Below are 13331 nucleotides of genomic sequence, written 5' to 3' on the forward strand. Positions count from 1 at the left end.
AAGGCAAACATTTACGTTAAAAGCAATAAAATCGTGTCGGCTCCGTCGCAGTAGGAACGCTCGGTAACGAGCGTTCCCAATGCGACTGCGACGGCACAATTTTATTGCTTTTGACGTGGATTTTTAACTTCCAAGAAGAGATAATTGTTTTTTGCGCTCTCCTATTGGGCAAAATTTTGTTTAGATATGCTTTATTCGATTCTCACTTATTGTAAGTTGTAATATAGTAATAATAGTCTTAATATGGACGCTAAATAACTGAGCGTTTTCACTGCGACGGCAACGGCACTATTTTATTGCTTATGACGTAGACTAAATAGCGGCCCCCTTAAAATTAAATACAAATAAGTTTCAAAAACAGAGATAATATCTTATTTTAATCATTGAAAAAAATTAAAAACAAATAAGTTTCAAAAACAGAGATAATATCTTATTTTAATCATTGAAAAAACTGAAACCATGAAAAAACTGTGACTTAATTTATGGAAGCCGCCTTAATAATAATTAAAAATGATTTATAATCTCCTAATAATTTTTAAGCATTATATACATATATACAAATTAAAAATGTATTTTAGATTTTAATGATTAAGGTAAAAATTTTAAAAATTGTGGCTTTAGTCATTTTTAATTATAATATGAATTTTTAGGTCGTAAAAAAATATATATAATTTTGACATTTGGATCAGCTTATTATAAATTATGGCAGCACAGTATTTTATTTTTGAGGTTATGAAGTAACAAAATCAATTTTAACATATACTGGTGCAACTCTAACGCCATCGTTAAAAATGAGTTGTTCGATACTATGTAGGAATGTCGTCCGACAAATCTTAACAAAGCCGAGGCTTAATCCGTCAGTTTCGTCAGTCAGCTATGGTGAGATTTTAAATGATATTTATTTCTATGTAAATATGTTTAAATATTTCATTTTGAACAGCTACGAGAAAAAGATTTTATAAAAAAGCCGGAATAGTATGCAGCGACGGAAGATACGAAGTGACATTAGATCACAGGAAGCTAAAGACACCAGCGGGTCAACCGTTTTACGTCGACAGTGAACCTTTAGCGTTGGCGATATCGTCAGAATGGGACTCTCAAAAAGATGTTATAATCAGCAGTTCCATGCATTTAGTAAATAAATAATATTAATAGATTATTATTTATAGATATATTATAATGATATTTCAATTTCAGACTTCATTGAGCAGTACAGTACTGGATAATCCCAACAAATTAACCAAATTCGATATGGTTAATTATTTAATAAATTATATCACGACCGATACTTTATTATTTCACACTTGTGTAAGTAGCTTTGTTATGTAACTATTATATTTGTTTTGCTTTTATGTCACATGTTTAATTGATTTATTCATAGGAAGATGATGCATTATACGAACATCAACAGAAAGATTGGGATCCGATAATCCAATGGTTTTGCGATAGATTCTTAGTAGATATAAAAAAGACGAGAGGTATAGATGCACCGAATGTTGATGAAAATACTCGAGTGATTTTGAGTAAACATTTTCTGTCTTACGATTTTGCAGCTATTCAAGGTATTATAAGTTTTTATAGAGTAGACTAGAGACTGATTAAACTTTCGTTATCCGTTTACGTAAAATAAATTATTGAAACTCAAAATTTTAATACTGTTGTGGATAGAATCTATATTAAAAGGTCAGAATTTATATTTAATGGTACGGATTATTTTGACAGAAGGTCAAAATCATTTTTTATTACAGTTCATTGCTCAGTATGTATAAAGAGTAGCCAGCATTTATATTATGACCTGTGTTTTAACCTCAAGATGAGTTTAATGTTAACAGATGGTCATTACCAAGGTGTTAGAGGGCCAACTTTTTTGATCGGGCTCACAAAATTGTCAGATGCCAAAATACAACAAGCCAAGCTTGCTCTCCGCTGCCGCTCTGTCGTTATTCCAGCTTCGTTCATCGCTTAATTCGTTAAGAGTTATTCGTGGGGTGTTCACTGTTCTGACCAACGCTCAGCAGGGGTGAGAGCGAGATATTTCTAAAATAAATAATTTATTGTCTATTTATATAAATTTTATATCTTTTTTAATTCACACGATCGTCCTATATTTTTATTCTGACTATATTCTATTTTCATTCTGACAATACCCTTAATAATATAATTATGATCATTCATTTTTTTAATTCTGATCGTCCTATATTTTTATTTTAACCATTTGCTATTTTATTCTGACCCTGAATAATATAATTAGAACCAGGCTATTAATAAAATTCTGACAGATTTGATTTTTATTCTGACCATTTAATTTGTTGCCATCAATTACTATTAAACCTTCTAGAAAATGTAGATCAATTTTTTCAATGTACAATATAAGTAAAAGGTTGATGCAATAGTAGATTTTAAGTAGTAACTTCGAACATTTTTTTAATAGTCTTTGACTATCACTAGAAAACTTGACAAAAATTGTATCGCAGTTGACAATAATACCTGTCTTGTTTGGTTTTAAAAGTTGTTGATAAAATTAACATTACCTGTTAAGATGCGATTTAATGCTCGATTTTGTCTGACAAGCAACAATTATTCTATGAAAAATTATGCGTCACCCAAATGCTGAGCTTTGACAATATCCCCAGTTTATAAAAATATCCTTTATTATTTGATTGGTTAATATTCAATCTTTCCACAAGTTCTCCCAAGGTGCATTGATGACCTTAAAATATTCATCACTTTCAATTGGGCACCCAGCGATCTCTTTATCAATGATTAATTCACGAAATGAAATTTGTTCAATCAAAAATGACATGTTTAAGTTTTCACCGCACCTTCACCGTGTACTAAACATTCGTTTGCTCGGTAGTTGCGCTACTTCCTTTTTTAATTCGTTTATTCTCAGCCATTGAGTTTTTAATTTGAGGTTGTTACATGACCAAAGACAACAAATTTTAGGATGAAAAAATATTGGGTTCAAAACATTATGACTATTTACATTTTCTGTGACAACGTCCTTAAAACGACTTTTATGTTAATTGATTATGAAGTATTCTAAATAAAGTAATGTATTATATAATTAATGTCGGCAAGAATCAAACATTCTATTCATATTTTGGTTTCTTAATTTTTGCTCATTAAATCTAACCATTTTATCATAACGTCACTTACTCTACCATTTACAATGTACTCGGTAACGTTTCACTTCAGTTTATGGTTAAAAATGGAAGTTTCAGTCAGTCTTTAGAGTAGATAGAAACAAGCCGAAGAATGTAAAAGCAGTTTAACTCGTGTATTGTAAAAGACTACTGATTAGTCACAATAACTAACACATTTAACATGAGTAATCTTTTACATTCATCAGTGTTTATACCGTAAATATTTTAATGATTAACATTTCAACTATTATTTTAGGTTTCGTTTGCGGAGTCGATGCATTGAAGTCGGTTATACTTATGTTAGCATCGGTCGAAAGAGAAATTACGCCCGATAGAGCTGTATATTTATCGCGATTGGAAGAAGAGTTTCAGGTATTTTACAAAAATTATGTATTATTCTTCTGCAGTTCTTTCACGTCACAATCATACAGAAAGAAGATCTTTGCTTACTTTTGTGATAGCTGCGATCTAATTAGATATTGCAGATTTTTTCTTACACAATTTCACCTTTACATTTCAAACTCTATTACAACCTAAATTAATGAATTTATTAAATCAACGGAGTCTTTAAATTTGTTTACGTTTCAGACTACATATTGGGGACGAGTCGAATGGAGTCACGATTTAAGTCAACAGGATTTACAGACTAGACTTTCTTCCGCGTTGCTGTTCATTCATTTCAATTCTACGCAACTTCGTTTACAATCGAAAGAAGACGCGTTCTACGTCAAATAATAAAAGCGTTATTGTTAAAATGATTAGAAATAAATATAAAGAAAATATTTAATTTTTCTATAAATTATTTAATAATATTCCTTTCTTAATACGCGTAGCTTCAGGAGGATGGATATATTTACAATATTATGGGAATAGAGGACATCGAACCTAGGATTACATCAGTTGCTAAATCACGGAGGGCTTGTACGGGAGCAATGATATTTCTCTATATGTTCGCACGTTAAATAAATAAAAATAACAGCAATACAGATAAATAATTATATTTCTAAAGCAATAATATAAAATTTTCATAATTGTATTTCTTACAATGAATTTATTTATCTTATATCTTATTTTATAAACATTCATTAATCGAAACGCCCTTAATAACACAGTCAGTCCATGCACGATGAACCAATCACAGGATTATATTTCAAGTAGTATATATATATATATATCAAATATAATGTACACATACACACATATATAAATTTAGGACAAAACGTCATGGTCGAATCACATACGTAAAATATATAATCGAGTGTATAAAATATAACTTAACAAACTATGAGCTTACTTTATCGTCATTGTTAAAATAATAACAATAATTAAGTAACAAACGTTAAAATACAGTTTTGTGTCATGGAAATTACATAACTAAAATTATATATAAATGCAAGTTATGGCATTTCTTACGATTACATTTAAAAATAATACATCTATTTATATAAAAAGTAGCCGTAAAACGCAGGTCTAATGTATATACACGTATATCCTTTGCGGAATGTGAACATCGGACAGTCGCAGTATCGTTTTAATTAACTTTCGAGTAAAACACGCAAGAATTAAAAAGAGCATCGGCATTCTAAACTAGCGTTCGCCAACCAGTGGTACGCGGAGTTATTTGAATATACTTTTATTATATTCTAATTTAACGGCCGTTCCAAACTTTTTTAAATAATAGATTACTCGAGCGGATCATAAAAGTCCAGTATGAAAATAGGCTAATCCAATTAACCTTCAGATTGGCATAATCGGCTGCAGCGGCAATAGATGGGCGAGCACTAAGCCTCCCTCACAGTAGCGTTTTATATTTAGAATGTTACTTCTATGAGTTTAGTGGTCCGCGTGGTCCAAAAGGTTGGCGACCGCCTTACAAAACTTTACAGGTTTATAAAAAATATACAACGATAATGCTTCCTAATTCATGGAACCGTCTGTCTGTAAACGTGCATAATCAAAATACTAATTAGCTGCTCTTTTTAGTCATAGCATAGGCGAAAGTTGAATATTTGTCGACATTAATATAATGTATACTTATTCATATATGTGTGTATATATTGTATATTCTGTAATACAACGAGGAGAAAACATCGTACGTAATAATACTCTATGATAAATATTAGTAATCGGTACAATCTAATTCACAGTAGGAAAATATAAACATAAAAAACGATCCTCGAGATTCGAACGCTCATATCCGCGTGTCGTGAAATAATTAATTAATTAAAAAAAACTAATAATAAAGCATCATAAAAACAGTTTTGCATCAAAACATATCTCAAATATATATGTAATATTTTATATACATAAACACGATCACAAAAACTCGAAAAGCTTACACTTCGTCACTCGTATTAAAGCGTCAGCAGACCGACGTCGGTTCTCCTTCTAGAGTGCAAGCCACCGTATCCAATTTATGAGCTAGATGCATCTTATTGCAATGCGGGTCCATTTCTAACGCGACGATTATCGGTTCGCGGTATTTGTTCACGTAAATATAGAGTTCTTTGAGCGCCGATATCGTGTCGAACTCGTTGACTTGCTGAACGGACAGCTGCTGCATGGAGGTGCTCATCTCTTGATCGGTTATTTGGGGCAAGCCGGACACCGCTTGATAGAACCTCGAGACCGTGTCGCGATACACGGGGATGTCTTTCGCGAACAAGAGTTTGTTCGAAGGGGAGTCTTTGCACAGGCGGTGCTCGGCCGTCGAGCAGGAGTCCATGAACGTCTGCGCTATCACGAACAGGCAGGAGTCCACCGTGACCGTTTTGTTTATGTCGAATATGAAATCCGGATTCTTGATGAGGTTGACCCAAAACCGCAGAGGCAGACTGTTGGACTTCCACGCGTGCACCACTTCGGGGTTTTCGATACCGTGCGCCCGAGCCGCTTCGTCGAACAGATCGAACAGCCACTTGACGGCGGGCGGCAGGATGTCGTTCACGGTCAGGACCGTGCCGAAGAAGTCGTCGACGAACTTGCTTATGGTGCCTTTCGTCGAGAGCAACCTCGTCAGAAATATTTCCGGAATGGCGGTGTGCGTGTGTTCGGACGACTTGTTCGCGAAGTGATGGTAGTCCATCGGTTTGACCAGATGGTATATGTGAGCGTTGACTTCGTTCTCCATGTCCACGTTGATGATGCGGAGGTGGGAATTGGAGCAGTACATTCCTGCGCAATTTTTATAAGGATTTTTATAACTAGTATTATAACTATCGTTCTGTCTGGGGATCAGAGACATTATGGCGGACTCCTTGACGCCGTAATGCGCCAGAGAGTTGATCTTCTTCCAGCCGTTGACCGTTTTGGTGGTCAGATCCTCGTCTTGGAGGACGACGTGACCGCCTCTGCCGTGTCGCCACTCGAGGTCGACTTCGTGGACGGAGGGCCTGAGCGAGTAGGGGGTGTTCTTGAAGAGCGCGTCGAGCATTTTGGCTTTGACTTGCGATATCGTGTCGCAGTCTAAAACTTTGCACTGAACCTTTTCGTCCAGATCGTCCTGCATGATGTGAAGCGTCACCGTCTGATGGTCGACTTGCTCTTTGAGGAGTTTCTCCTCCGACAGGCAATACCTCGCCTCGTGCGTGATGGCGTCGACGAGCCCCTTCTCGACTTGATGCTTGACGGCTTTGAACAATAAGAACAGAGAAGATCCCGCGTAGTCTTTCAGATAATAGTACATGCAGAGAGCCATCCAGTTGGTCAGCATCTTTTCGACGACGCTCTCGGTCCTCCTCAGCATCAGCTGAGGATGCTTCGTGCACACCGACTTGTCTATCAGCTTCAACAGCAGGCATTTTAAAATATCGGTCGCGTATTCCATCTTTCCCATGAGAACGACCATCAGCAGGGAGGCGACGTTCACTTTGTCCCTGATGTTGAAACTCCTCTGAGCCTCCAGGGTGTCGATGAACGACAGCAAGAAGAATTTGTTGTTGAGCAGCTGCTCGAACTGAAGCATGGCGGCGTCGTAGTTGGTGCGCGGACCGTTGATCAGGGACTTTTGAATGTTCAAGATGGGATGATCGGACACGCCGGGAAAGAAAACTTTCATCACGTAGTTGACGTGATCCAACGTGGGAATGCCGGAGTTTTCCAAATCGGTGACTAAATCGGACATGTCGGTCTGAAGCTCGGCGAAGGCTTGCTTGCACTCGGATCGGACGTTGCTCTCCAGGGTGTCCATTTGGATCTGTATCCTTTTGTATTCGCGTTCGGCTTTCGTACTCTTCCTCCTGTACACGACCAGCACTATGACGAATATGAAGACCAGGAAGAAAGTCCCCGCGGCTATGCCGGCGACGGCTTCGGGCGGAAAGTTGTAATTCTTCATTATCTCGTACCGCAAGAATCCCAGCGGAAACTTGAGCGATTTTCCAATCTTGACAACGACGAGGGGCAGGCTCACGTCCCGAATTTGAATTCCGTTCTCGTCCGTGTCGGCGGGCTGCGTCTCCGGCGGGGTGCACACGAGCTGGTTCGACGTGAGACTCGTGACGTTGCAGACGCTCGCGCCTATCGTGACGCTCACGTCGGACTCGTCGCTCGCTTTGTTCAAATTCTCGCCCTCGATCACTAACGTGTCGCCTTTGTAGGATTTTATCTTGTCGGGAAAGACGTAGACGACGGGATCGTCGACGTAGACCATCTGAGTTCTCAGCGACTGGGAGTGCTTCTCGAGGTCGTGGACAGATTCGACCGAGTCCATGGTGAAGCCGACGCTCATCGGAACGCGCCGCTTGGCCGATTTGTCGGCGGACCGGAGGACGTCGTCGAACTTGAAGTTCACAGCCGGACTGGGGCATTCCATCTGATTGGGATTCAGCACGGTGCACGTGGTGCGGTTTACGGGCGTCTCTTCGCCGCCGTGGAAGACGTTCATTTCGGGTTTTTGGACGGTGTGCAAGTTCGTGCCGTGGATTGTTATCATCCTGCCGCCGGAGGCGAAACTCTCGAGAGGCTTGATCTCCATTATGGTAGGATCGACGGTGTAGTTGAACAGCTCTCCGAACAGCGTGCGATTGGCGTTGTCGATGGACACGGTCAAAGTTTGCGCGATTCTGGGAGAGCCGGATTTGGAAGTTATGCAGATGAGTCGACTGTTGGACGTCTGAGTCGAGTTGACGCGGCAGGGCAGATCGTCGAGGTAGGCGAGCACGCGCGACCCGATGTTGAGGTGCTGGCCCGTCACGGCCAGCTGGGTGCCGCCGGAGACGGGCCCCACGGACGGATAGACGCCCTGCAGTTTGACGTCTTTGTAGCTGAACTGCACGGCGGACTCGGTGTGGCCGGCGTCGTTACTCACGATCACGGGAGCGGCCATCGACCCGTTGGACGCTCCGGTCCTGCACGTTATGCTGACGGAGACCTCGAAGTCGACGATCTCGCACGGGACGTCTCCTATTCTCACCTTTCCGGCCACCTCCTCCTCCTTGAGTCCCAGATTGCTGCCCTCGATGGTGACCAGGGTTCCGCCTTCTATGGGCCCGCTCAGAGGTTCGATCATGTCGATGCGGGGCTTCGGACACTCGGCGACGGGCGTCTCGAGACAGGACTCGCCGTACGAGCAGGAGTTGCCGCACCACGCGCACTGATAAGCGCCGCTTCTGGTGACACAGAGGGAGCAGTCGGCGTGCTCTCTGTGCGAACCGAGGATCTCGCACTTGTACAGAGTAACGTTGACGGTGTCGATGTAGTGCTTGTGGTTCCAGACGATCTGCAGCGTCGCGTTGTACTCGCCGACGTCATTTTGGTACGAGTATGTCGTCTTGTCGCACATTATGAAGCGGCTCGATTCGATCCTCGCCGGAACGATCATCTTGGCCTCCTCTATGGTGACGACGCATTGGAATCCGGTGTGGCCCGCTTGGAGATGGGGGAGGTTCTCCACTTCGAGCAGCAGCTCCTTGGGCACGTTGTTGGGAAGCATCTTGGGGCGAGAGCGGTGGCGGATGCGTGGACAGTGAGCCGCTCCGTGGTTCAGCAGCTTGTTGGGGTTGTTCTCGCCGCTGACGACCGTCCTCTGGCACACGGAGGAGTTGTGAGTGCACACGTTGTCGTAGACGCACCAGTTGCACGCCCACTGGCTGGTCGCGCACTGCGAGCAAGTGGTGTGAACGGAGCAGTCGAAGAAGGCGAAGTTTCTCGACACGAAGTCTTTGTTGGTCTCGGAGGAGTGGACCGACAGCGGCACGAAGATGTGGTCCTGGGAGCCGGGGATGTTGGGTCGACGGTTGACTCGGGGAGAGGGGCACGCGAGCCCCGCGGGAGTCACGACGGCGTCGACGGGCGGCGCCGTTCCGAACACGCACTTGTACTTGGCGCCGGCCGGCAGTTCGGGGAGGGTGCGAATCGTGAGCCTGACGGAGGTCACCTCGCTGATGGGGATGCGGTCGGGCGAGACCTGCTCGAAGTCGATGCACTGTTGGCCGTCGTACGCCGAGAGCCATCTGGGAGCGCTCTGCGTCCCCTTCTGGCAGGCGCTCTGGACCGTGCAGCGCTTCTCCAGCGAGCACCAGCCGCAGTACGGATCTTTGGACTCGAGGCACGCCGAGCAGTCGGTGCGAGAGGCGCAGTTCTCGGCGGCCAGCGAGAAGATGGTGCGCTCCGAGACGACGTAGAGCTTGGAGCCGTCGGCCGAGAAGACGGCGTCGGGCAGGATCTTGGCGCCCGGGCTCAGCGTCCAGCTCTCGTACTCGACCGCCTTGGTCGCCGAGAGCGCCAGCTTCCTCACAGAGCCGTCGGCGCCGCCGAAGAAGCCGACCGCGTGCGAGCCCGTCGTCCCGACGGCCACCGACGTCAACCTGACGGAGTCGTATTCGGCGATCGCCTCCGAAACTATGGGCAGCTGCCCGCTGATCTTGAGACCGACCTCGCAAAAGTTGAGAATGTTACCCGTGGTGCCCGGGACGGGGCACTTGCCGTCCGAAATCATGCCCGACACGTAGCCCATCTCGCGGGACGCGACGCTGCCGTTGAAGCACATGTGGACGTTCTCCTCGAACTTGGCTTCGATGTCCCGCAGCGAGTATACGCACACTGCGGAGCGGTCGCGCGGCTCGCTCGATATGCCCGCGGCCGGGCTGAAGGCGGCGACGAGGACCAGCTCGCCCGGCTCCGTCCCCAGCTCGGCGGCGAGATCGGCGCCGGCTCGCGCCACTTTGGCGTCCTGCACCAGGTTGTAGCGCTCGCCGGTCGCGGAGCCGGAGCCGGAGCCGGAGCCGTCGCACTGGATCGTCACTTCGGTGTAGCTGTTGTAGTTGTCGTCGCTGACGCACATGCGAGCGAGGCGCGACACGTAACCGTACTCCTCGTTGCCGGGCAGGTGAGAGTGCTTCTGCACGATGACGAAGTAGGCGTAGTCGCTGGCGTTGAAGCCGTACACGTACTGCACGAGAAAGTTGTCGCGGTACTTGACGTCGATCTGCAGCATCGACTGCTTGGAGAAGGAGAAGGCCTGGAACTGCATGGTGTAGAGGTTGCGGCTGGCCACGGCCGGCACGTCGTGGCGGTACTCGCCGTTGGCCGTGAAGGTGGTGCCCACGTACAGCACGTCGCTGCGGTCCCACGAGTTATACTTCTCGGGCCCCACGAACGCGTACGTGGAGGCCTCCTCGCTGTTGGCCGCCACCGCCTCGGGCTGGAACTCGGGCGGCGCCGACACGTCGTCCAGGCGGTAGCGCGAGCAGGCGCCCTGCATGACGGTGAAGCAGGCGACGAGGCGGCCCCCGGCGGCGTCCACCACCAGCGCCTTGTTGACGGCGTCGGTGGGCGCCAGGGCTCCGCGGGCCGCGCCCTCGCAGCCGCTGGCGTGGCACGTCGGCGCGTCGAGCACGGGTCCAGTGGCCGCCCACCGCCGCGGCTCCAGCGCCGGCGACAGCTGAACTAGTCGGTTGACGCAGGCCGCGTACACTTGGCCGTCGGGGCCCAGCGCGAGATGCGCCCATCGCAGCGAGTCGTTGCCGGGCGGCGGGAACTGCGCCAGCACCGGGGGCGAAGGGGCGCCCGCGACGGAGAGCGCCGCCGCGAGCGCCACCACCAGCGACGCCGCCGGTCCCATCCGCTACATTTCCGACCGAACACCGAACACCGACCTCCCGGCGTCCCGAGGCTGCGACCGTCGCGGCCGTAATCGCCCCAGGCTCGACCATGACCGAAACTCTATTGTTTTCCTTTTGCGTTATTTTCCTTTTGCGTAAAAATACGACGTTCCTAAAATCGCTTTTGCAATTATATAAATATATCGCTTAAAAGCGCAAATAAATTTATAGCTTTCAAAATAATATAAATTATCGTGATAAATCTAATAATCTAGTCTTGCGGTCAATCGCTTTGTAAACAAACGCTTTGTCAAATACTTGTCGCGGAGCATTCGACGAATTTCATCAAATATGGCAGATCAGCTAATAAGATTCCGACCGGAAACTTGAATTTTTTGCCGTTTGGTTAGGTAACCGGATTATTTTTTCCTGCTTAACTAAATTCCCAACAAGCAATACATTCTTCAATATCGTTTTTATAATATATTTTTTCCATCTAAACACCAAAACGTTCCAAAACAAGGTTCTACGAGTGACAGTCGACACTCCCTGGTAATGACGTAATACATAACGACCTTAACATAAAATTCATAAAAGATGAAATAACGAACAAATACACGATATACAGCGACAGACTAAAACTCCACACAAACAAAATGGCAACCGAACTACTTGACTGTAGATATGAAAACACCAGACGACTTAAACCATCTGACATACCTAACAGACATGACAAATAATAAATGTAATGTAATTTAGATGATTTCTTTACATGGCAAAATCATAATAAAAAAAAATTGTTAATTATTTATGTATAGACAGATTGTAAAAAACCTGAGCACTGTTGCGGAATACAAATAGATAATAGTCTTTTGAAGCAATGTCTGAAAGTTCCCTAAAAATCCTTTGATTTTTCTATCGACTTCTTGGATACACGAAGACGAGCGCTGTTTTGGTGTAATATTACAATTCTTTCATTTATAAGAGAATGTTTCTTATGGTCTGAGTTACTTTTAAGCGAGTTAGCTGAGCACACTATGTATCTGTCGTAATTGTCTGCCTATAATCCAATAGCTCATAATAAATTATGCCCTTCATATCTCACCAAATGTATAACATTATCTTATCGGGGTGTAATACTGTTCTCAAGGTTGGAATTGGGGGTTGATTTGTATCCAACCACTGCCTTTTACGTCGCGCGTTAAAGTAAATAAGTAATTAAAGTAATTTTCAGTAACAATTCGACTCAAAAATAAATCTTTCTGTTCTATAATCATTAATTATTGCCATATTGAGATACCCATATTCTGCAAATAAACACCTTTCCTAACTTTTCAAATGTCTAAATTGACGTAGGCGACACGTTGAGCTTTTATACTAGCATCTGTATTGTTAATCTCGGACCTGCTTTGATCTTCACTAACAACCTCTAAGGACTACTCGCCCTTAGGTAGATATTCAAAATCAAAATTCACATTTGACACTTTCTAAATTTAACGGCATCCCTGTCCATTGCATTACATATGTTTATAACTGCTATTGTCGCATTATGACCAAGTTGAAACTCATAAAACATAACTTAGATTATTTTATCTCTACTGCCATTGCTGATTTGGGGTTGAAAATATCGAAACAAAAATATCCCGTTACTTAATAACACCATTTATGTGAATACCGTTAACAAACACTGAAAGAATAATGAAATTATCGGTAATTTATGAAAATACGTACATTTTTGTAAATGTTACAATAAAAAACGGAAAGACTTATGAGACTGAAGCGGTCGCGGGGTTACGCTTCTATATTGTAGTTATCGGCAGTCCAGTTGACGATCTGTGATAGGACGTTTGTACAGCGAACTGTACAAAGTGGCCCTTATGAATCTTCCGGTACGTTCTTGACGCATGTTGACTGGGATCCTTCGACAGTCGTCGATATTAAACCTCGAGCGCGTGTCCTGGAGGTGATTCCTCAGACAGGAGGCGAGGTGTAGAATCCGTGTAGTCCAGTGAGTGTTGCAGAGTCAGAAGTCCAGAATCGAATGTGGGTCGTGTCTTTTGTGAGCCTTTAAGCGCCGCCTTATAATCCCGGTCGGATACGCAACAGTATCCCCACTCCGCGCGTTGCTTGCGGTGGCGGGGGT

The 13331-nt window shown here is 44.1% G+C and overlaps 2 protein-coding genes across 2 annotated transcripts; one reads left to right on the forward strand and one right to left on the reverse strand.

Moving 5' to 3' along the window:
• Window positions 1–707: 707 nt before the first annotated feature.
• On the forward strand, window positions 708–3926 carry l(2)k14505 (ATP synthase mitochondrial F1 complex assembly factor 2 homolog l(2)k14505). Its single transcript, XM_088189019.1, has 6 exons — window positions 708–879; window positions 941–1134; window positions 1198–1308; window positions 1382–1562; window positions 3403–3518; window positions 3735–3926. The coding sequence occupies exons 1-6, from the start codon at window positions 792–794 to the stop codon at window positions 3879–3881; spliced, it is 837 nt and encodes a 278-aa protein (XP_088045145.1). The 5' UTR covers window positions 708–791; the 3' UTR covers window positions 3882–3926.
• Window positions 3927–4128: 202 nt separating this feature from the next.
• Window positions 4129–11296, reverse strand: PlexB (plexin B). Its single transcript, XM_088189016.1, has one exon. The coding sequence runs from the start codon at window positions 11206–11208 to the stop codon at window positions 5509–5511; it is 5700 nt and encodes a 1899-aa protein (XP_088045142.1). The 5' UTR covers window positions 11209–11296; the 3' UTR covers window positions 4129–5508.
• Between the last annotated feature and the right edge of the window lie 2035 nt (window positions 11297–13331).

Source organism: Plectrocnemia conspersa, unplaced genomic scaffold (assembly GCF_051122295.1).
Source record: "Plectrocnemia conspersa isolate PC_06_02 unplaced genomic scaffold, ASM5112229v1 ptg000007l, whole genome shotgun sequence".
Lineage (NCBI taxonomy): Eukaryota > Metazoa > Arthropoda > Insecta > Trichoptera > Polycentropodidae > Plectrocnemia > Plectrocnemia conspersa.